This window comes from Athene noctua, chromosome 15, assembly GCF_965140245.1.
Source record: "Athene noctua chromosome 15, bAthNoc1.hap1.1, whole genome shotgun sequence".
NCBI lineage: Eukaryota > Metazoa > Chordata > Aves > Strigiformes > Strigidae > Athene > Athene noctua.
This window is the reverse complement of record NC_134051.1, coordinates 17,749,687-17,774,771: the sequence shown is the minus strand read 5'-3', so window position 1 is coordinate 17,774,771 and position 25,085 is coordinate 17,749,687. Positions and strand designations below refer to the sequence as shown.

Below are 25,085 nucleotides of genomic sequence, written 5' to 3'. Positions count from 1 at the left end.
ACCCAAGGGAGGGCTGCACTATTTCTGTCTAAGATTTCTCGAAAGAAATACGAGTGCTGGCATTCTATAAGTTTTGCTGAGTAGATCTGATGCTCCTCAAATTGTGCAGCTTTTTGTGCATAACTATGAGAACACTGCATCCATCTTTGCTGGGATGGATGCAGTTCTTTACAAACAAACAGTTCCTCCAAGATTTGATGCAAAGTATTTGTTCAGATATTCTTCAGTTTGGAATCCTTTATACTTTTCAGCTCAAATAATCCGTTCTTCCTCCACTCATAAAAAGAACCTATAGAAAGTTTGTGGGTAGGGGCAGTATTTTCAAGATCTTAGCTACATCTAATTTCTGTTCATAATCTCTTGGTTAGGAATAGGAACAAAAATACCTCCTCCCAAATTACAGCCTCTTAACTGAAATACCAATGCCAGCACAAAGCCCTCAGAGTGATACAGTTATATGAGTAAGGACAATCCTGTGGCAAGAAACAGCTCATTTTGTTCAAAACAATGGGTTAAGCCACACCAAAAAGTTTTGTGCTGTTGACCCAAGTTATAACTTGAGGAGGACTACTGTGCAACCAGCAAAATGCAGATTACACTTTCTTTCATGGTTTTCAGACAAGACTGTTTGAATTAACCTGTTGTGTGGCTTCGTAGGGTTGTTCTCTTAAGCCTTAGATCCCACATGTGATTGCCGTTGCACAAGTGGAGCTAGAGTCAAGCTAACACCTAGGGATACAGAAAAGCGTGCAAGGAAATGCTTTAATCCCAATTAATAATTAGAAGGCTGAATAAAAATAAAGCTATACTAAGGTGAGCCAAGTGACTTCATTTGTTTGCTTTACTTTTTATTCCCCAGAAAACCTATCTTGAGGGGCCTCTGGAATGATGCTGGGAAGTGCTTTGTCAAAATGGTAATAGAACATTTGATGTAAGTATACTCCAGAGGCCCTGTATGCCAGCCAACAAAAATGAAAAAATTTGCAAGCATCTCTTCCAGAAACAAGCGGGCTAATTATGTTAGCAAACTACACGGTGAGGTCAGCCTTACTATCCTTGGTCTCTGAAAACATTACCATCCATGAAATTTTATTTGCTAGTTGTCGGTCTGTGGAGTCTCAACTGGTTCTTCCATACATGATTCATAAGGGCAAAGGTCTTTAAAAATTTCCACATCATCCCGAACTATTCTCTGTCTCTTATAATCTGCTGCTACTTCCTCTCGTGTTACACCATGCATCTTTCCTTTGTACCGCACAGTTCTCCCACGTTACTGTGCATTTCCCTTGCATATTACCCTTAATTTCTTTTTCCTTACCTGAATTTCCTGGTATGTAGAGTGGAACTTGATAGATTTCTTTCTTTTGTCTGTCTTTGAATCAGAGACTAGGTGAATATGACAAGAATTTATACCAGGGACAGATTTTGTTCATTTCAAATCGGAGTGACCTATGGGAAAAGGCTTTATTGAAAGGTAATGACATTTGCTGCTAGTTCAAAACTGAAGGGAGCTAGAGGGTGAGTCAGTTCAGTGAAAGGGGCAAAAAATTTAAAATGGATGGAGTAGATTAAGACCAACATGTTCAGATACCTATTTTCCACTTGGAAGCAAGGAAAACGTCTAGGAACAGGACTAATAGTATCTTCAAAACTACTAAATGAAGAGAAAACAAAACGGGGATGGCAAATCTTACAAAAAAAAAAACCAAAACCAAAAAAACCACCACCACCAACAACAAAGCAGTGTTTTCTAATACACAAATAAGTAAATAATTGATTTAGTTTTATTTTTAAGTACAATAGAATGATACTGATCAGCTGGATAGAAATGACTGCTATTGTACAAGGAATTTTCTTGGTCTCTTGGAATGTGTACACCATTTTATAAATGTAATATCACGAATGGATGTTCAGAATGAAATGTATTTCTTAGATTCCAGCACCACAGATGGCAATTTCCCATTGAGGGTACCCTCCTCAAATTGACAAAGTCCCCTGCTAACCAGCATAAAACGTTGACTTTCTTATGGATGAGATGTATTTAGAATAGATAAATCTTACTGTTGAATATCTCTAGATTGAGAACAGTGATGATGGGAGTTATTTTTCTATCATGATTGGTCGAATGACTTGTTTTACGAAGAGTTGACTATGCACCGACTGACATTTCTGGGGATTATTTATTCTCAAGTCTTATCCGTTTCCTTTCAAAACAGACAAGTGTTAACATTTTATGCTAGGATGTGAGCAACTGTGTTTACTTGCTTGAGTAAATATATTTTGTAGAATGATTATAAACACTATTCTAAATAGCTAATGTAGATATATTCTGAATGACCAGTCAGTGCCATCTACAAGATGATGTTCCTTCTTACCAGCAATACACATTATTTTTGGCTTGGAGAAACCCCCTCCCCTTAGAAAGCTCTCTGTTTTTTTAATATTGAACCAAAGCACTTAAACATTTTCATTTACAATACTTAGTTTTGTATAGTAGACTTTCTCCATAGAGACATTAATATCACATTTGTTCCCGTAAAACGTATCCTACTGTAAAAAGCAGGGGTTTTGTATTCATAGAGATCCATTATTATATCTTACACGTGTTCTTTAGAATATCTCGGTTTGTTATCCAGTAGCATAATGTCAAGGAAACTATTTACTGTTGTTCACAAACACACAGAAATGGAACTCTGTTAGCAGATCCCAAATTATGACATGACCTATTTGAACTGTTGCTTTATTCAAAGATCATTTGGTGACAGAATTTGTTATTCATTTAATGACATTGAAAACTACTACCCCACCACAACCACCACCCCGCTATTCCTAATCTTTAGTTGTGTGTGTTAGTTGTACAGTCAAAACACTGCGGGAATTTCCTATCAAGTATCGCTTATTTTGTATTTAAAACTACAGAAACTTAATTTTTTCCTTCCAAGCACCATGAAAACTTAGAGCTTTGTTTTTCTGGAGGTTAAAATCGTTAATATAATACTTAGAGATCAATCACTCTTCAGTGTGATTACCTTAAGGAAGAGAAAATTGGGGTTTATTAAAATACTTTTCAAAAACTGTATCTTGAGAGTGATGATAAGATCACCAATAAAAGAACAAGCTCTGTATTATATATTATTTATATATATTTTTTAAATGAGGCATCAGAATCCCATTTTCCAAAAGCACTTAACTCCCATTTTTCAAAATAATAATAGCATAGAGACTGCCCTTGTAGACTCATGGAAAAAACCAAACCAAACCAAACCAAAACACATGTGATGGCTTAAAGTGGAACAAAGATTGAAGTAGGTGCTGCAGTTCCAAAATAAAAGTCTGCTGCTATCCAGATATCACCTTGGACAGCTGAGCAACTCCACGCGTTTGCTGCCAGGGCTTCACTGGGACTTTCAAGTCTGCCTCCAAGGTCCAGTGGATGGTCACTGAGCGTATCTACTGGCTGTCTTCCACGTGCAGCACCGTAGTTACGTGAGCTTTGCTTTAAAAAGACAACCACGGGAGGTGGTCACTGCGTGCGGCTTATCTTGTCAGGAGTAACACAATTATGGGAGTAATCACCGAGCATTAAATCATTTTTCAATATTTGTGCAGATTCAAACACATTTTCTGTTTCATAAGACAAAGCTCTACTTGTCTGGTTCTGTTATTCTGCTGCTCCTGGGGACTTGAGGGCCATAAGGAGCAAGAATTCTTGTCTGTATGTGTAGTTTTGTATGTAACATAAATTCTATAAAAATCTCAAGGTCTTTTTTAAAATACATCTTCCTAAGCAAAAGCAGTGATTTGAAATGTAAAATTAGATTCTCAGCAGACACTGACAACAGCAGGCATTTGAGTTCATGTAGGAGTTTCAGAATTACTTGACTTCATGTTCCTTCTAAACCCAATAATAAAAATTATAAAGAAAATCCAGAAAAATGCTGATTTTGAAGAATTTCACCAGTAAAAAACGTATGCAATTACGTGGAATTTTACGTTTGGAGGGTTTTAATATTACCTTTTATTAACAGGTTCCTTCTCTTTTGAAATAGACGTTAATATATTATTTTTTTTTTTGCCAAAATTGAACTACTCCTAATAAACTGCCAAAGATCCGGAGTGTTAATGTAAAGTCAGTGTTTCAACCAGTGAAACAGTGGGCAATAACTAGTTTTTTGTAGTGTTCTGCAGTTTTCTAAATGAGGCTGAATGTGGTTATGAACTTGATTAAATCAATACAATGATAATCTGAATAAGGTAATTATAAGGGTACATATTTGAAAAAATAATTTAGTTGAACTTGATTAAATCAATACAATGATAATCTGAATAAGGTAATTATAAGGGTACATATTTGAAAAAATAATTTAGTTTTACCTCTACTCAAAATTGCTTGGAGTATTTAGATACATTTCATGGTTCAGTAATTTGAGAAGTAATAAAAGTTATTGCTATTAAGGAAGTGATTAATAATGTGTATCTTGTTTAGTTGTATTATGGAAACCAAAATAATTCCTGTTTTAAGTGTAAAAATGTTAAACTTGAGTAATGGCAGGCAAATTAATCATGTAGTGATTAATCATGTAATCAGACAGCGGAGTCTTTTTTTTTATTATTACTGCAGGATACTGGAATACCTGCCTGGTTCAATGCTGCCATAGCCACTGGCTGAACTCACTGGTTTCTTTTTCTGCTTTTCTCTGTTCACATACTGGTACTGCAGACACAAGGTGCTTTTGGATTCATAATTTTTTTATCCTCATCACAATTCTGTTTGGAGCACAAGAGCCGTGTAGTTTGGCAGCAGGCTTGCTAAAGAATTGGTAGGGACCAGTGTCCGTTTCACCTCCGTAAAGCTGACCCGAAACGAGAAGATGAGCATTGAATTATGCAAAATCTGACTTATTTTCTATTTGAATATAGGCCTGCACACGCCAGCTTAGGTCATGGTGTAGGGGAGACGCTGTGTTCAGAAGAGGAGTCACCTTGAGTGCGGAGATTCCAATAAGACCAGCATATAATAGTGAACCACCCATTTAATTTGCTTGGAACAGTCACTAGGCATTTATCTTTACAAGCTCTGTTGGCACGGTCGTCATCCACAGCACAGAACAAATTAAAAAAAAAAAAAAAAAAAAGCTATTTCGAAAAAGCATAGTTTCTCTTCGAATGATGAGTTGTCCCAAGAGAGTAAGCTGGAGAAAGTCACCATATAGTATTGTTGAAACAAAGAAACGAGGGAAGGAAGGAAGGAAGGGAAAAGAAGGGAGAAGATGCACTGCGCTTGCAGAAAGAGTTAAGCCATTTTTCTATTTATACGGTTTATTTCACAAGTGTCTGACTCATTGGGCATAACCAGCACAGTTAAATTACAAAATTACTATTTGGTTCTTTTTTATTGACTACAATTCAAAGCTGCTTCAAGCCTTCCAAATTTAATCCCCCCAGCTCTTTGCCAAGAACATTACCTTTTATTTTCAGCATTAAACTGTGTGAGATACCCCTAAGGCTACATGTGAGCTCACCCTCCATGATAGGAGCTAACAGAGTGTATCAATTGTTCATGATTTCCTATTCTCCTGTAAATTGGGAGAGGCGGGAGGAGCACTGGAATGCGAATTTTGTACTGTCAGCAGTTCTTCTGCAGGCTGTAGCTCAGGCAGTGCATATCGAGGTAATTAATTGTGGAATGTTTTCAGCTCTTCACTCTGAGTTACCGTTTAGCAACCTGTCAAAACTGAACTAATAAGCCCGTTGCACGTATTTTGATATGCTTACTTTACTTTAACCATTGAGAGTTCAAACGAAGTTAGGAAACTACCGCGAGACAGGTAACATGGAAGAAAAGGCCTTTTCACAGAGACAGGATACAACCATTCAGGGAAGTTTATTGTTGCTTTGTCTCCTAGCAAATTAATTTGGTTTAAAGTATCAGAGATTTTTATGAGCGTCTTTTGTGAATTTGTTCTCCTTATGCTCTACCTCATATTCCCAAATGAGGCGTTTTCTTATTAGTTGCTTGCATTGCAGGTGTGAAATAATTATTTATAACTCTAATTGCTTAATTATAGTGTCTTTTATTTGTGGAAATTAGTGCTGAACTTAGTATAAATTTTAACAGGTGACTTCTCATGTATATTTCGAAAAGCAAATATTAAGTCTATTTTTAAGGGAATTAGATTTTCAAATGTCTCAGAATCTGCTTGTCCTGTTGTTGAAAAGTCAGTGTTTAACAATTAAAACGAAAATATTTTAAAATATCTTAGTTTCTCTTTATTTCTAAAAGAACCTGTAATCTTTAACACCTTCCCCTAATATTTCTTCTATTTTATTCACTAAATATAGAAGCTCTTCTCCAAAATTACCCACAAGACAATTACGCACTTGCATTTTTCTGATGTTTTAAAAGAGAATTTTCCTGTGCGTTTAGTTGTGTTGAGTTCAAGGTAAATGGTTATGAGGAAATACATGTATGTTTATATGCAAACACTGGCATACACGATATTCTAGCCCATCAAATATGTGTAGTCTCTGCAGAGATACGTATTGTGTGTGGATGAGATCTGTCACATATACACCAATACGGTTTATTAAAAACTTCTTGGTTGCTCACCAACTTTTTCAATGATAAAATCTGATCAATTTGTTTTCTCAACTGTTCTTACTTTCATAGAGAATAACTGCTGTCGTGAGTATAGCAAGTCAATGTGTTGTAAAAGAGTGTGACACGTAGCATGTACGCACTGACAGTAACTTACGCCGGTGTACAAATACGCACGTCTATATGTACACATGAGTATTTCAGTTTATGTATCATCCCTACAATTTAACATGTGAATGAATTCCTGCAGGATACAAGTTTGACACGTTAGCGTTTATTTCAAGTTGGGAATTTAGCTGTAATGTTGCCATTGAGAAAGTGGATCTGTCTTCTCTTCTGGAAAAAATGTATTGGCCGATTTGATGATATATATGATGGATTTCAAGATTGTTAGTGTTGCTGTATTCTAATATCTAGATTTAACTTGACTCCACTTGAGAAATTCCCGGTTTATCAAACTTACATGTTTTAAGTATTTGTTTTGTTCTTTTTTCCCCTCTTTTTTTATTAATCACTGAAGGTTTAGTCTTTCCACAAAGTGACCCATAGAAGCATAGAATGGAAAGGCACTAGGTATTGAATATATTGTAAATACAGATTAAATCTTTGCTAAAAACAGCCTTCTGCCAATATATTTTGAACACCAATTGTGAAGATCCACATTAGCCATAGCAAATGACCTTACTGACCATCAAGATTTGCTTTTTTTTTTTTTTTTTTTTTTAATTTATCCCTTACAAAAATATTCTATTTACCTTCCATTAGATTGAATTCTTTGTCTTGAGAGCAAATTAATACTGGCAAAAGATATTAAAGTCGTTGTAAATTTGTCCTGTCTGTCGATCACGTGAAATATTTTACTATCGGCAATTTGGCGATAGAAGTTGGACAAATGAGAAAGGCAATTCAGCTTCAGGAGATGCTCAGATTCATATATGAAAGGCAAAAGAAAGAGTAAAAGCCAAAAATGGTTTGATTTTATTTATGCTATATGAAAAACATAAACTGAGAAAGGAGTGTTTACTGGTTTGGAGAAATTAAAATCTGCCTGAAAACAAGGACAATGGTATGGCACTAGAAGCAGGAATTGCTTAAGAACCGGGGAAACAAAAAGTATTTTAATTTTTGTGTTTCAGAAAATTGCCTTAGGACCATGATTTAGGGATGGCCACTTTCACATTAGTGGGAAGTTGAAGCCGAAGTGTATAGGCAAATAATTGCTTTGCTTGTGCTGTGGATTGATTCTTAGGCTGAACAGGTTCTTGGCTAGACTTCCATTTCATTGGTCAAAATATGAGGTGAAAGAAATTGTTGATCTCAAGGTATGAAATTTACGTTATAATGCCTTGTTTTGTTGCTGATCAAATGCTTTTTGACAGTTTTTTCCTTACAAATGTCTCAATTTCTTTTCCATTTCTCCTTCAGAGTATGGAAAGTGTGCATTCTGAGCATTAGGCACGAGAAGTCGGCAGTGGTAGAAGAATGTCTCACTGATACATACACTTTAAAAATGCTTGGACAATTTTTTTAGAGGTACACAAGTATTTTCACGTGAAGCTATTAGAAGTTCTTTTTGTTCTCAGGGTTTAACTTGTTTCTTTTCGTCAGCACATTCTTGAAGCCAAAGCTGTGAGATTTTTGTGTCGGTAAAAAGCTTAATTATAATATTTGATAATATTCTTGGAAAAATAATACATTGAAGTGTCCTTCTTCTATTTAATAACTTGAAAATTGTTTGTATGTATGTCTAAAGAGTCGTATTAATTCAAGAACAAGACTTTAATGCATGTAGACATTCTGAAATTAAGAATATTCTCATGTATTTACTTTCTACTGTTTTCTTCCCTCTGCCCTAATATCTACATTTTAAATTGTATAAATATCAAAATGGGAGAGTTTTCTAGTTTTCTACACTTATATTATTCTACTGACTATGGAAGGAATTACCCATATTTCTTACAAAACTGACTCTAGTGTCCTCTCTTCTTACATTTTGGCCATATAAGTTTTAGGGGAGTTCTTTTCTTTTCTTTGTTTCTTTAGGGGGATTTTTGGGCAAGGTTTTTTTTTCAGTCAGGACATTTGCTTCTCATCCTAGTAGTACCTTCCCGGGTTACATAGTGATGCTTGCTAACTTTCCAAGAGCTGATAAGTCTCTGCAAGCCATCAAGATTAAGGTCAATGGTACACAAATAACATCTTAAGTATTTACGACCAGCAGAAACTACTGTGTTTACAGATGGTGAAATGTTGCTGAAGAGAGAATCATAAATACGTAAAACTGTGTACTCTGCATCTGAGCAGTGATTATGGATTTCCTTGTGAATATTGAGATTCATGTTAGAGGTTGATACATGACAGTGTGTGTTCAGTTACCTGCATTTGCTGGAGAACAGAAAAACTGGAATTTGATATGATTATAAATATATATATATATAATGTTTCCGTGCTTGGGTTTTTATGAAATTCTTAAAAAAAGTAATAAAAAAATCCCAGAGCCTCACTGCAGGCACAAGCTGCAAAAGTAAAGCAGCAGGAGGGAAAAGGAAATGAGAGCGTGGGATTTAGGTGCTGATCTCAGGACATCTGAGATGGTTATCCAGTTCTGATGTAGTTCTTGTGTAAGTTAAGGAATCACTTTTTTCATTCAAAACAGTTGAAGTTTCAAATCTACAGTTTGTTTAATATCAGAGAAACTCACAGGGTCTTCTCCATGTGCTTGCCTTCTAGCTTAGTTTAAAGGAACAAGCACTTTCTGTGAACAGACCGTCAAGAGACTTGGGTATAATTTTGAATATTAAATTTCAGATTCCCAAAATACATCCTGTGAATAGCTTGCATTGTTTTTCAAAATTTCTGTAGTTTTGAACTTTAAAAAAGTCAGAATTTATTTAGCGCAAGCAATATTTTCATATAGTTTGCTTAATATTTTGAGAATTGCTGCTTGATTGTTGGATACAAAGAAATGCCAATAATTCATTAAATTGTGTAAGAGGTTGACGCTTTTTAACAATACACGAATCTTCAGATTCTTTCAGTCTCCACTTGTAAAGTCTTTTAAGAGAGAAACCCCAGCCCAAGTGCTGCATCCAATTGTCTCATAGATAATACATGTCTTTCATTATTTAACAGATAATCACAAGCTGTAAAGTTGTCATTTTTAACCATGTTTCCTGTCATTGCTTTGTTTAATCATTCGTCTTTTCCAATTTTCCTTGTGAATTAAAAGGAAGAGAAAGTGAGAATTTTTGAGTTTGAATCTTTGAAAAAAGAAGTGCTGAGGAGGTTCTGTGGTTGGTGACTGAGACAAATTGAGTCGTTAGTCAGTATACACTCAGAAAACACAGTTAGCAGGTAGACTTATGTAACACCAGCATTCTAGCTGACTCCCAAAACGTAAAACTACTTTGTCTCTCGATTTCATGAAAGTCATTTTCTGAAATAGTGAGAATTGAATAAATGGTCTCTAAATTTTATAATAGAGCTGTTGAAGCTCGGTCACTGAGCATGATTGACAACTGTTGCTCTTCACGTTGCTCATTGGCGTTGTGCAAGTTGCTGTTCACACTGACAAACTTCTGGTAGTGATCGTGGCTCGGCTGCTGACCAGCTGGCTGCATCATGCATCAGGTATTAATGGAACTAAAATCCCTGATACAAGTAATTGTCTCGTAGATCGTGATCTGTGAAAATACAGTCTAAAGAGAACGCAGAAGGGAAGGTCTTCAGCACAAAGATGCCCAGGAGCCTAACAAAATAAAATACAGTAAATACTTGCCTCTCACTAAACTTCTCAAATTATATGTACTCATTATGAAACCTTTAAAATTAAAGGAACATGCAGTGCAATTTGTACACTTTTTGTTTTCCAGCAGCATTTATTTTCTGCGTAATACAGCTGATAGATAAGGTTAGTGTTCGTTATGATAAATGAATAGCAACTGATGACAGACTTCCTGGTAAAGCCTAATAAATTTTAAGCCATTAGAGTTTCTTTGGCATATTTTCCAATTTCTTCTTATTTCACAGGAATGATAGCTTGCCAGTGCTTGAAAGCTGGGACATCGCCACTTTCTTTTCTCAGTTCAGAGTGGAAGATGGCCTTCTGCACAAGTGTAAGCAAAAACCAAGTAGATGTAGAAGAAATACTTCCAATAGTGTGAACTGTGAGAAAATAGTGTCCAAATAGTTGGTGCAGAAGATCAAAATTTATAAACTCATCCACTGAGGTTACCTTGTACTTTTCTTTGATCTTTTGTGTATAACAGTTTAAGAATTTGTAAGGTTGGAAAACCTTTTTCTGTTCTTACATGATGAGTAGATTTTCATTGCTTGTTGTACCTACTCTGCCAGTGTACTGCAGTTAGCTCTTGATTATCCAGACCCATACTGGGAAGACCAGAAATATTCTCAAGAAAGCAGTCATATACCTCTCGATTTCTGTCTTAGATTTGTAGTGCATTTCTCTTCTGAACAGTATTTATCTAGAACTCCACTTTCTTAGTTCATCATGAGGCTTTTACATGTTTTGGTTTTATTTTTTTGCCTTCCTTCATGCTTATGACAAAAAAAAAACAACCAACTTTTAACAAGGACAGTGGCCTGATGACCCTCTTGTGATGCCAGTCCCTGATTCAACAATATTATACGCAGCCAGATGACTAGGAATTATGGTTTTGATCTGAACCAGACCCAATGGACAACTGTGTTTTTACCAAGTTAACTCGGAACCTTGATATTCATTCATGCCAGCTCTATGCTCTTATTTCAGCTTCAGGCTCACTTTGGACAGACAATACATGCCGAAGCATAAATGTAGAGCAGTATGGACAGACAATACTGAGCTGGATTACAGGCCGTCAGTGAAATTAGGTTGAAGAAAGCTGAAGCAGAACAGGTTTATACAGAATTAGTACTTTTTATCTTGTGGTCTTCGTGGTGCTTATCTGATACAAGGAAACCTCATGGTAGGTACAGTAATACCAGATGACATCCTTAGAATATGCGGAGGGATTGGGGTTTAGACTTGTATGTGGAAGAGAAATAGCAAAAAAGATGAGGGAACACTGTAAGGATAAGTGCACAGACATAAGATTAAGGCCCAGAGGGTAAAAAGTGTAAGAAAATTTCCTGTCTTAAGAGTTGGCAGGGCAGAAAATTACTTAGGGAACAAGCAAAGAAACTGTTTTCTTCCATGTTTCAAGAAACAAGTCTGCCTGCCTGCCTTATAAATGGGGGAATAAAAAAGAAATAATCTCTAAAAAAGGGACTTCTTTAGACCATAAGATTATCCATAAACAAATTGTGTTAATTTAAAATGCAGGTATAATTTAAAGTAAAAAATAATCATACTGGTTTTGTAACTGGCAGATATGATGCAGTAATCTGAGTTTGTATAACGCAGATATTCCAGAATGGCATCACACTTCTGTGTGAAAATATCAAAAGCAGGTAATCCCACCATTTTTCATTAAGGTTTAGTTCAATACTTAATTGTTCATATTGCTAGATTTTTAGATTTTAGATCTGGCTTACAGATTCTTTCTGTGGTCTAGTTAATTGTATAAGAGCAAGCCCATTAAAGGAAGTAACACTATACTAGTTTATCTGAGAGTTTAGTTGAAGAAATGAAGTTACACCAGCGATCAAATCCAGTTTAGGAAAAAAAATCTTTACTGCAATCAGTGATGGGCAAAACGAAGAATCCAATTTGACTTTCAAACCCCAGGTTGAGATTGAGCTCAAAGTTGAAAAAACCCAACTTTCAACTTGCAAATGCCTTTGATAAAGAAACCTTTGAGGGAAAAGAAATATGATACCCGAGGATACTTGAGGTTATTATTCAGATTTTACAGAATTGGTCTTTGATTTGAACCAAGCTGTGATATGACCTGGTGTGAAATAATTTTGAGATACAAATTGTCATTTTAAGTTCACATTTGATAGGGAATCCTTTTGCTTCCATCAGTTTTCTGTAATATTTGGAAGCGGCCAGAACTTCAGCAAGATTTTCCATTTTCAGCTAAGTTACCCTACTTTAAACACCTTCTAAGCTAAGCACGGTAAGCAACTTGTTCAGAATTTAGAATTTTATTTAAGCATTGCTTATGCAGAAAATCATGCAGTTTAAAGCCTGTATTCATATCCCATAAAATAAGTACGACTTAAGGATGTGTTTCAGAGTTTTACTTAACTGCTCAAGTCCTTTCCTTGGCGGGTTTCTTTAGCTGGCTCAAGCCCTTCATGCCTTAAAGTGCTCATTAGCTGCCTATTGATTCTGTTAAGAGACCTTGGTCTGCCTGGGCTTATCCAAACAGTGATGAAATCACACCTGACAGTTCCTTTCTCTGTGTTATTGGATGCCGACTTCTTATACTATTGACAGAGCTGTTACTTGAAGAGAAATAGAGTAAATGCTAAGCTGGCATTTGTAGGCTGTGATATGGTTAGAAGTCACCTTTGTCATGAGAACAGCTTAATTTCTGTGGGTTGTGACTATAGAGCAACGGTGTCACAGGTTCTTCAACAAACCTTTTTCTGTGTTGTGGTTTTTGGGTTGGTTTGGTTTGGTTTTGTTTGTTTGTTTGTTTTTAATTATGGCTTTTCCGTCTTGGCCTGAAATTAACAATTGAAAATACACCAGTAACCCAATTTATTCCACTCCTGGATTTTCTAAACATTAAGTAAAGGCCAGTTTGTGATACTTTGAGTGTTTCAAATGTGCAGTTTCTACCAGACTGGTTTATTGTACAAGATTACAAACACATACGCTTAATTTTTCTAATGTAAAATGCTAGGTCTGCGTATCTTCAGAGAGAAATGCAAATTCTGTTTTTGAAAAGTCTGAACGCAACCGGTATAAGGATGAGTATATATCATTTTAAATCTTCTTGGAATTTACAGTTAATAAAAATCACTTTTGACAGACTAGATTTAAATACCCAGTAATTTATAATAAATAAGAACATAAATCTGTTAGTAAATAAATTTTTCATCTTCACAGTAGAAGTACTTGAAAATTTTGAATAAGTTATTCAAGATCAAGTTCTTTTAGTATTGCTCTGACAAATAACCTACCCAGACAGATAGGTTCCATTTGCAGTAGAGCTTATCTGAGAAATCTTTGTAATCGTAGAATGTAGTTTTGAATTTTTAATCCACAATTTGTACATTCAGGTAGGAGCAATCATCACCCAGGCATTTTTTGATGATGAGGGTTGTACTAAAAATCTATCGAGAATTTTCTTTGAATTTATTCTTTCTCTTATCAAGAGTAAGTGGGGGAAAGATTAAGGTAAGAAAGGAGTGTGTCAAGACATCAATAAACTCATATCCGCTGCTCGATCAAATCTTTTGAGTTCTTGCATCAAGATCCTCCAGGGCATTAACCATATGCAGGTGGGAGATGTGATTAAATTCAGATGGTCATACTCAGTTGAGTAAAACACTCTGTAGAGCATAGACTCACCATAAAGCTTCATTAAAACATTTCTGGAAAAATGAATGGATGAAATGACAAACAAAATTTTTAATGTTCCATAACTAGAATTACATATTACTTAATCTCCTTCAGAATTATTTTCCTAACCTATAGAACTTATTTGTTGTAGTTATCCCGTAGTTGTTTATTATAGTATTTCCCTATATCAATGTCAACTTCTAGCTCAGAGGCTTTGAAAACAGGTAAATAATATTCCTGGTAATTCACATCTAGAAATTGCGTTTCAAGCTGTGAACGCAGTACTAACCCTCTGTTTTATGAACATAAGAAAACCTCTTATCACATCAAATCAGAACTTATCTTGTGCTAACAGATGGGGAAATCCTTGCCATACTTCTATTTCAGGAATTCACTAGAGTATTATTATATACTCAAAAAGCTATCTTCAAATATTAGGGCGGAGGATTATTTTTGTTAGGGATTTCACAGGACGAGAAGGGTTTTTTATGTTAGGAAAGCTGCTTTCATTATGCTTTTACAGTGAAGAAGTAGATTTGTGTACAGACAGAAAAGGTATTTTCCAAGAAAAATTAGTCTGGGCATAGTTCAGATCCAGACTGATCTCCCGTAACATAGCAACAAGTAGATGTCAACAAGGTAGTTGGAACTAAGGTTCTCATTAAGGAAAAGCTACTAATCCAGTTGTGACTTTCCCGGGGGTTTTTTGGGGTGTTTTTTGGAGATCAGTTTGGGAATTCCTTCATAGGCAAATCGTAGTACATTAAAAAAAAAAAAAATTAAAAAGAAAAAAAACTTCAGGAAAAATTAAATCTATTTGTCTAAACCAAAGCGCCCCTCCCTATCTCCTTTTTTCCAAACAGCAGTAAAGAAACCTGAATGAAAAGAGAATAGCTGAAGAATATTTTTCCCACATTAAGCTGTATGTTTATAGTCCCCCTTCATCAACACTGATAAGGAAAATATTATTTGGAACCTGAAATCTAATTTGAGATGGCGCTGATAAAGCATCCAACATGACTTTGAATTTTTATTTCACCCGTTCAAAATTTAATTAAAAAATCTATGACTATCTTAAGTTTTTTTTTAAAAGAGCCCTTATCTGAGTATATTTTTTAAATCTTTGAAAAGTAAGACTCTGTGTAGATTATATGGTGAAGATGAATTGCTCTTGAATCGTATACATCATGTACTACATCCTTTTTATGACGTGAAACAATGGATGTAATGTTGGCAGTGTGACATTCATATTTTTGCCTTCACATATCAATAACAGGTCTTGCAATGTAGGATTTTAAAAAGGAAGAAAAGGAAATTGTGTGAATATTATTATGGGAGTTTTTGTACAGCGCGGTTTAATTATTTGGTTCAGTAATGTTCAATAATTATTGCAACGTGAAAAGCCCTCACAATCCCATCCCTTCAAAAACTAAATGGTTTCATTACCAGTAACTAATTTACAAGGCAATTTCAAAATCTCACGACTCCTTGTCTGTCTGAGATTTACAGTCTCTAATAAAAGGCCCTGGCTAGAAGATATGAATTAACAAGTCATTAAAATGAGAGCACATATTCGGTATCTTCATTTTCTGCCCTCTGTCTCGCTACTGGCTAATAGTTCTGTCTACTCATCCACCTGTTCAGGGAGCCAATGATGTGATTCCAAAACACTTCTGTCATCCCATGTAAAAGTGGTTTTGGAGTACAACCCTGGGGCAGGGTTTGGTTTGGTTTTGTTCTTCAGTGTCCTTAAGTAGTTTATATTCCAAAACACTTTCCATGCGGAAAAAACTCGTGTTTCTGTTTGATGTGCCTCAGGGTCTGAGGACAAAATCTTCCTTGTGCCTGAAGGTAAGCTACCTCAAGATTTTTTGATCCTAGGAAGAAGAATGTGGGCTTTTTTATTCTCTGGAGACTGGTTCTGGCCTTTGGGCTTTAATGTGTTTCTACCTTAAGAGACCGAATACTCTTTGGAGATCTAGGATCTATCTCTGGCCTCAGGTGTAACTTTATTTATATAATTCATTATTTCATCCTTTAGAAGGGATCTAAAATCAAGTTTCTAACTGCTTCAGCAGCAGGTTTTTTGTAACTTAAAAAATGGAAATGGTAACCTCGGTATTTTGCTCTGTTCCAATGTTCAAGTAATACATTCTGTCCACCTCTGCGATTTTGTCTGCACTTTTAACCAGACATTTAGTTAGGCTCTTCTTAGTAAAACTGCAGGTAACATTGTGATTTTTAATCCCTTCTGAATCCCAAAAATCTTCTGCCTTATTGTGCTTCACTTCAAAAGAAAAAAAAAAAAAAATTAAAAAAACCCCTAGTTTGATCTTTTAAGATATTCATCAGTTTTCAGCTATTCCAATTTTCTATTTCATTTGCCTTTGGGGGAATATCGCCCATAGCAATATCTTCAAATGTGTAACAGACAAAAGATCTTTGTTGTAGTTTATTGTGTGGATTGAAAACTGTGGACAGCTGTGGGAGGCGGGGGGCAGGCTCCAGCTTTATGTGTACCCATGCTGCTTCCTCCTCACCAGTGACCCAGGGGCTGGGCAGAAGTGCCACCCAGTTCAGCCCAGCAGCTGGAGTGCTGCCCTTCTCCTGCTGCTTAACGACTTCAAGTTGACTCCTTTGTTTCTTTAAAATTTTCTGTTAATCTCTTGGCTACTGTTTATATGGCAGACGGTTGCTTTAACCAAACTTCGTGGTGGTTGAGTTCGTCTTCTGTGACCCTCCAGACATTTGTGGCTGTCAGACTCACGTACGCATTCCCGTCCTGTCCTGGGCCATAGACCCCGAAGAGGCCGCGTGAATCCCTGCCCACACGCTCACCTAACACAGTTTGTCTGTATCTTTACTTGCATTTCTATCTGAACTAAAAAGCAGCTGCATTAACTCAACCCACTATCTGTTATGATTAATTTAAGCATAGGTGCACAGCTACACAAATCCACTGGAAAAAAAAAAAAAAAAAAAAAAAGCACTACTGGAGGGTAACGGTTCTTTTTGTCTCTCAAATAGCTATTTTGTTTTGACATTACCATAGGCAAGTGAGAACAATGACCGCCCAGCAGTCAGTTTCTGTGACTTTCAGAAGGGGGAATTTGTGAGCATGCTTGGCCATTTGTTCTTGCTACCGTTCAGTAAATTGTCATATTTATGCGGTGATATCCAAAGTATCAGGAATACTAATAAAGAAGTGTCAGCTCTCTGTACATGCTAATGGAAGATGACTTTTAACTTGTTTGTGCGCACTAACAAAACATCCAATATCTTCACCCCCTCAAACTGACCAAAAGATGAATTTCAAACCCATAATGGCATTAAAATGCATCAGAAATAAAAACAACATCAGGATTCATCATAGGTCAGAAAACAAAAGTGCTTTTAAACTATCAAGAGCACAGTATATGCTATCCTAATTTTTCTCCTCTTCAAGTTTCTGAAATATTTATTAAGGAATAATCTCTAGAATAATGAATGTTGCTTTCCTATAGAAGCACAGAATGCACGCTATATTTCTGCTATAGCATCTTATTAAATATGGATGTTGTGAGTTTCTAGTCACTTTGGGGCTGGCTACCGACTACTCTGTCTTTTAGCAAACAATGCTAGTTCAATTAAGGTAGAAAACCAAGGCCGTTAATTTACTGATGGCATCTCAAAACTAAAAAAACTATCTTTTCTATGTTTTGATGGTTTGGGGATGATAGAAAGCTACATATCTGATAGTGTAGTTAAGCATTTTAATATTTCATATCTTTCACAACTTTAGTGCATCTCACAGTCCAAATAAAAGATTGATAAAATGTTTGAAAATATTAAACATTTAAGCAGAAAGATCTTGTGGTGCTCTCAACAACTAAGCATATAATTCCTTAATACATAAAAAAAAAAAAAAATCAAGAACGGTAAAAGCATCTACAATGTGTTCAGATAGTATAAAAGCAAAGTTAATGGGCATTGTTAAATTTCTGACTACAAAATCATAGGAGTAGCGACTTCAAAATAAGAGGAAAAAAAGTGAATGTTTATTGTGTATCTAGGTATTTGTCTTTCTGACCTCCTCTGAATGATGCGTGTTCTTCTCCAAGAAGGTAAACTGTAAATAAAAAGTGGTTTTATGCAGCTGACAAGTCTGACAAGCCACACCCGTTCGTTATTTTAATTCACTCTAATGTTTCTCGGTTGCCAGTTGGCTATAATTAGAATACATAAAAGAGGCTGTGGTCCCCAGAATGATTGAGGGCAGTTGGATCAGGGGACACAGAAGCGGTCTCAGGAGCTCTAGCTCTCAACGAAGGTCTGGCCGCATCAGGCTGCACCGTAGGCTGCGTTTACAAAACCACATTATTCGGTCTGTGGCTGGGGAAAACCCTATGTATCACAGCATAAATTAGCGAGTACTTGTATATTGGCAGAAATATTACATGAAGAAAAGAAATGGTTCTTGGAAATGCAGTTGTCCATCTGTGCCAGACATGTGACACGTTTTGTTCTGCCTTTTAAGTGGCTGGTACGAAGCTCTTTCCCCTTCCAATGCCATGTGGGAGCACAGGCCATTTGTTGACATGAATAAAGTGACCCTTTAGTGGGGTCACTATTGTTAATTTGAGGGGGAAATCCCAAGATCTGTGAGTGTGTAGTGTTTTTCCTCTGTCTCCCCAAGATTGTTTTCTGAGCCAAGCCCCACCACTGTTTGCACTGGAAGGGTGTCGGGATTCTGACTGGAGATGCTTACGTGTGTGGGGGCCGCTGCTTCGGTCCGTGGTCTCTGTGTGCTTTTAGGATCACTTTTAGGATTTTTAGCTGAATTAATTCTCACTCAGTTGAATGGCAACTTTGAATATCAAATTCAGGTTTCGGAAGGCTTAGCTGGTGTGTTGAAGTATTGCTGCTACGTGCTGCTGCCTGTCCAGCAAGATTTCTGAAATCTCTTTGCTGTTTCAATACTCTTATTAAATGATTTTCAACCTGAATGGTAGCAATCAAGTCAACTATTGCCTTATTTTAATAGTCTGGGGGGTTTATTTTGAATTCTTAAACTTGACATCAAAACAAGTGCTACTAAATGCCAATGCTAATTGCATGTCTAAAATCAAAGTCCTTTAAATTCAAATATTTTTTTTTTTTTCCAAAATATTGAGGGGTACAACGGACTAGGAGATTGTTTTCTAGCCTCAGGGTTGGCCTTCTGAAGAAGGATGATTGAACTCCGATTCTACCCTTTGTCAGCTTACTGGGCATGTAGGAGAACACACACCATCTTTAGAGGCTGTCACAGCTCTTCTTCCTAAACACGCTACCTAATAATTCTTGCTGGGCTAGGCAGAAAATATCCCTGGTGATTTCTGGGAACCAAAGTATTTCCACAGACATGTCAGTAAGGTCTGTCTCCCTGAAGTCACAACTATAGCTCTCAGTCTATTAGTAGTAAACTGCAAGAAATAGATAACTGTTTTTTTTATTTTTAAAAGTACTTAGATATACTTGGCCTGTGTTGACTGATGTTTGAATCTAAAATAAATGCTTGCTTCTATTTCTGATTTAAAATTTCCCTAATAATATATTTTGTTTTATAAATGCTAAGCCGCTAAAGGAATAAAGTAACCAATACATTACCTGGTATTCCTAAATTAACAGAACAGCCTTATAGAAAACCTTATTAATGATCTAATTGATACGAATAGGCGCAATATCCATCAAATAAATCATTACTGCAGAGATGAGGATTTTGCTGTTTGTATTAAAGGTTCGTTTCAGATCTGCCGAGGAATTTTTAACTGCGTAGTTTTATATTGCTAAATTGGGGAAACAGAATCTTAATGTCTCTTTAGACCCCCTTTTTTTTTTTTTTTTTTTTTTTTTTTAACCAAGCATCTAGTACTTTGGAAAATCTGAATTAATGGTCCTGGTTTCTCTGCATATACTGTGGAAACGTAATTTAAAGATGATTATGTTAAATCACTGTGTTATTCTTGTGACAAATGCAGTTAGTTAAAGGGTGTACTTCTATCAGTGCAAAATCTTCACTTAGTGATATTATTCAAGTCACTCTTTAAATTGCCTTCATAAATATCCAGCTGTAAGAAGTCTAGCATCTAAGTGTGATATATAGATAAGGACAGCTTCCCAAAACGGCTTGTAACCAATATCTAAACTTTGCTATAAATAACTACCCAAACGGCATTTTTCCCTGCCATCTTTACAACACTAACTGGGAATTTCTGCATTTACTGTCTGCTTTCTGCATTTACTGTAGTTTCTCTCCTGTTTTTTTAATAAGCAGTGCTCACAAAGGAAGACACGAGTTCGAATACAGCCCAAAATTTAATTTTTTTAATACTATAAAAATATATTGATTTAAAAAAATATATATTTCTTAGGGCTAAAACACACTATCAAGAGGGGAAAGACCCTTAAGAATTAATACTCATTTATGGGGTGGGAGGTATGCTTTTCAGTACTAAAGCATAGAACTGAAATGGTTCTCTTGCATCATCTACCACCTGAAGAGGTTCGTATCAAATAATCTGATTAATTTCTACCTGAAAGTTTTCTGTGGATGTTCTTGACATAAGAATTAACAATATTTTATGAAATTTCAGAGGAAGGACAGATAAACTTGCCTATTCCGAATTTGAACATACAGATAAATTCTATTAATCTTCATGTGATCCTTCAGTAATTCTGATTCTTTCTTCAGCTCTCTTTTTTCTCCCATCACAATTGCTAAGTGAATTTTCTAATAGCAACACTACTCCTTGGTAGTTTGTAAGTTCCTTTAATGCTTAGGTTACTCCAGTAGTGCTTTCTTGCTAGCATTCTGTCATTCCCACTAAAATGGAGACTTTCTTCCAAACCTGTTGTGCTGGTTTTTTATGAAATTTTCAAGTCTAGTCTCTGTTTTTAATTATTTTATTTTTTTTTAATGCATCATGGAGAGAACAAGCAAGTAACTTTGAGAAGGAAATTAAATTTTTTTGTACATCGAAATGAAAGCTCAGGTGACAAGGCCAGGTTTTGAATAATTCCGGTATTTTAGAAGTAAATTTGAAATTTAATTTATCTTTTGGCATATTAAGCAAAACTGTGAAACAAATTCTACTGATTATGCTGTCCAGTTTGTTCCCTGCTGTAAAATGTGTTAGGTACAGCCCTCTTCTATTTACCAGGATATTTAATGTTACCTGCAGCTTTGTACCAGTAGTGAAGTTGATCAAACAAACATTGCAGCCAGTGGCAGAACTTAACATAAATCTTCTTGCTCTTGCAGTCCAGTCTTTGCAGAATCTGGAGGCAGAAACAGCATGAAGAATTGACAGTAAATAATTAAAAAAATAAACTTATCTGCTTGTCCTTGGTATGTGAGAGATCAAACAAGAACTACCTAATGGTATTTTCTGACCTAAGAACTTGTGAACTAGTCCTAAACAACATTTTACACATGGATTCTACTTTGTAATGTAGTGAAGTTAAGCTAAAAGGTTATGTTCAAGACTTAATCCTTTTGGTTAATTTACATGGTAACAGACTTTAAATGCACTGTCACTTTTTTTTTTTTTTAAACTAATTGAGTTTATCTTGAACTGCAGATCTGGACATAAGCAACGGTGAATTAGGGAGCTTTTGAAATATTTAGTGTGTCCTTATTTAAACCATTATACATACAGTCTGCTCCTACATCTAAGTTTACTATCTTCATAGCTTATGGACAGTTTATAGATGGTAGTGTCTCACACGATTAGATTTTAGATGATACGCTGAAGTGTGCTTATGCATCAAACTGATCCTCTGCATTATGTCTTGTATTCAGCTGTTGAGAAATGAGGGTAAAAGCAAGATTGCTTGAAGTGATTTTGAGGTAGTCAGTGATGGTTTTGGTTTTGGGAGGTGTGTGTCTTTTAAAAAATAAGCACTAATGGGATGAATGCTAGTTTTTTATTTAGCTTTAAGTTGTCATAAAGCCTTAAAATACAAATTAGTGTCACGTTTGTGCGAAAAGAATGTGTATGGCTTATTGAACTCCCTGGATGCATCTTGATTTATATAATGCTTCTGTGCTTAGCTCTAGGATAATTGAAAGTCTTTTTTTTTTTCAAATTGTGAAAATCTGCCTTTCTAATGTTCCCTAAAAAGTGTACATAAATCAAGACCACAGAATACTTTGTTACATAACGTTGCCAAGATTACAATTACTTGATAAAATATCACAGAGAGGTTGATTTCGTGAGTTATTTAATTTTATAAGGAAAAAATCTGCAGCTAGAGAAACAGTTTTCGAAGTAGGTTCTTAAATTCGCGAGAGATTGTTTCATTCTTAAGGATGTCACTTGTTCACTTAAGTATGCTTTCTGTGATCTTGAAAAGAATGTTTCATTTTCTTTATAATACTACTAGCTAAAGTGCAGTGCTGCTCTGTGAGACTTCAGGGACAGGAAGAAAACTGTAACCAGAGCAGGGCACTTTTGGGAAAGCAAATTTTCGTGCCTATTTACTCTTCCTACTTGTCAAAGATAGTTGTTTCTGTGACTGACTTGTTCCACTCAGCAATAGTGGCTTGGTTTGTAGAAATCATGATCTTTTCTAGATTTGGGATATGAAACAGATGGAAATTGGTTGGAAAGGTAGGATGGGATAGAGATAAGGAGAAAGGAATGCAGCCGTGTGGAGACTCACAGGCTGATCTGGGGTTCCTTCATCACTCATCTCTATTGCTACCTTAAGAATTGAACTTGATTCATTTTAGCACACGTTGGCCATGTGGGTCTCACTGGACTGTTTAGTGTTAGATTGTGTCCAGGTGGAAAGTTTACAGGTCGATATAATTAAATTACACCTGAACTGATGCCTGTGCTATTGATTCTAGCAAGAGGCTGAGATTTGAATGGACCTGGCTGTTCTGCTTTCCTACCAGTCGCTAACCTTCATGCAGGGAAGAAGGGGCTATGCTCTTCCTGGTAGCTGAGATATCCAGCTCGTACTTCTTACAAATACCGGCCACCAATTATTTTAACATTACTTTGTCAATTGTATACATACATGCAGAGATACATCCTTACAATTCTGTTATACTTTCAACAAATACATAAAGCTGAGTCTTAGAATGCAACGTACAGTAAGAGGCAAACATCAGTCGTAATAGATTTTGACATCCTTTGGCATGGTTACAGGAAATCCAAATTATAAATGGGAATCAGTCTATCTTTTTTGGTGGTTTTGCAAGAATCAAATTCAATCGTGTAATGTTATTTCATTAGGTTTCCTTTTCTGTTTTCAAATAAGGGTTATTTTCAAATTTCCGTTCAATTTTTCCTTTTTATGGAACAATTTTGTCTCCATACAATTTCCATTTTTGTTGCTTATCCCTAGCGTAAAGTGCAGAGAATATCTTACTGCTTCATTTCTGCTTGTAAAGTTTTTCTGATGAACGTCTATCTAATATGAGCAAATTACTTATTTATCTTCTCCTAATTATTACAGCAAGAAACAGACTCATGAGCAAAAGAGAGAAGTTTTGTGTTACCATCACCCAGACAATACCCTGCTTAGTTCAAAATTAATACTTTGTCATAGCTGTCTTTGTCTTTGCCTGGGACTAACACTTCATAGTGACTGCCACTTGTGATGATACACATGCAAACATTATAAAGATGCAAGATTGCTTTGTATTATGAGTTGAATAGAATGACAGTGTAGATGTTATGTCCCTAGAGGGAAAAAAAAAAAACAAAACCAGACATCATACTGATGTCTAAATATTGAGGAGTCTCTCTGAATGGCAAAGAGCTTGTGGTTAACTTGTCTCGCTTATAGAGATTTTATTCCGGGTTTTTTTGTTCTTTTACACTGAGTTGCTATAAATCTGCTGAGATAAAGGTATAATTAAACTTATTCAGAGACGAATTGAAACATTTCAAATTAATTTAAAAAAAATTTCACATTTTAACTATGCTGGTATAGGAAAACAGCATATCAATATCTTACTGGTTGTGTCTTAAAAATGTCAATGTCATGGAGAAGGCAGGAGAAGCATGGCTATATCAAATTAGATTTATATTTAAGAGGACGTCTATATGATCCACTGAAGCTTCTGGGTATTTAATTCTACTTCTCCTCCATTTCTTCGTACGTGCTCATTGCTGGAAAGAATGTCATTCACCCTTTTTCTGCCAAAGTCCACGAGCAAACCTGTCTCAGAGTAGCTTGTTGACTAAGCTGGGAATGCAGAAAATGTCTGGAAACTGCAGTATATGGTTAAGATATTTCTACACTTCTATGAAAGGATTTGCTTTGTGCTAACAGTTGAAGCTTCTAATATATGTTCAAAGGGATATACAGCAAAAATCTATGTTATATAAGGGAAGATAAGGGGTGATACCAGGGAAGTCTCCTTTTGGCAGTGGCATGTATCACGATGATAAATTTTCTCCCACTTCCCAAACTATGAATGAAGCCAGGCACATGGAAATAAGGTGAAGATTCAAAAAAGGGAGAGCTGTCAATCACCTTTCTCATTGGACTCCAGCACTTCTCACCTTCTTGGAAGGATCACAGGGGAGCCACTCAAATGAGTAAAATGTGATTCAGTCAACCCTGTGAACAGTGATGTGTAAGCATCAGAAAGCTCACAGACTTGTTCAAGTTATATATTCAAAAGTTTTAATTCTTGCTTTAAAGTTATCTTAAGCACACACGTGGAGAAAGTGTGTCAAGTGATTTCCATGATCAGACCTGAGCTTTAGATGTTTGCCACAGATGTCTGTTATCCCGGCCCATTCCAAATGCTGAAGATCAGATGTAACGAGTGAGATTGCTCAGTTTGACAAGATGGGGGGACAAAAATTAAAAATACAAAGAAATAGAAAAAGGAGAACAAAAACTTTTCAGTTGAAAACAAAATTGCCTGGAGATTTCAGTACTCACTTCAAGTGGATTTTTAGCTTTGAAAAATATTTAACGGTTTGTAAAGGTTAGTTTAAGAACGCCCAGAACAACTGAGCAGAACCATATGTATGGCCA

The 25,085-nt window shown here is 35.9% G+C and overlaps 1 protein-coding gene across 24 annotated transcripts in view; it reads left to right on the top strand.

The window, feature by feature from the left end:
- Window positions 1–25,085, top strand: part of RBFOX1 (RNA binding fox-1 homolog 1) — a 957,841-nt gene that overhangs the window by 453,720 nt on the left and 479,036 nt on the right. The window contains exon 4 of one of the 24 annotated variants that reach the window (XM_074918977.1): window positions 10,628–10,713. The exons of the other annotated variants lie outside the window; for them this stretch is intronic. Within the exon in view, the coding sequence (XP_074775078.1) occupies window positions 10,630–10,713 (84 nt within the window). The 5' untranslated portion in view covers window positions 10,628–10,629. The remainder of the gene's footprint in view (window positions 1–10,627; window positions 10,714–25,085) is intronic. 24 annotated transcript variants of the gene reach the window in all.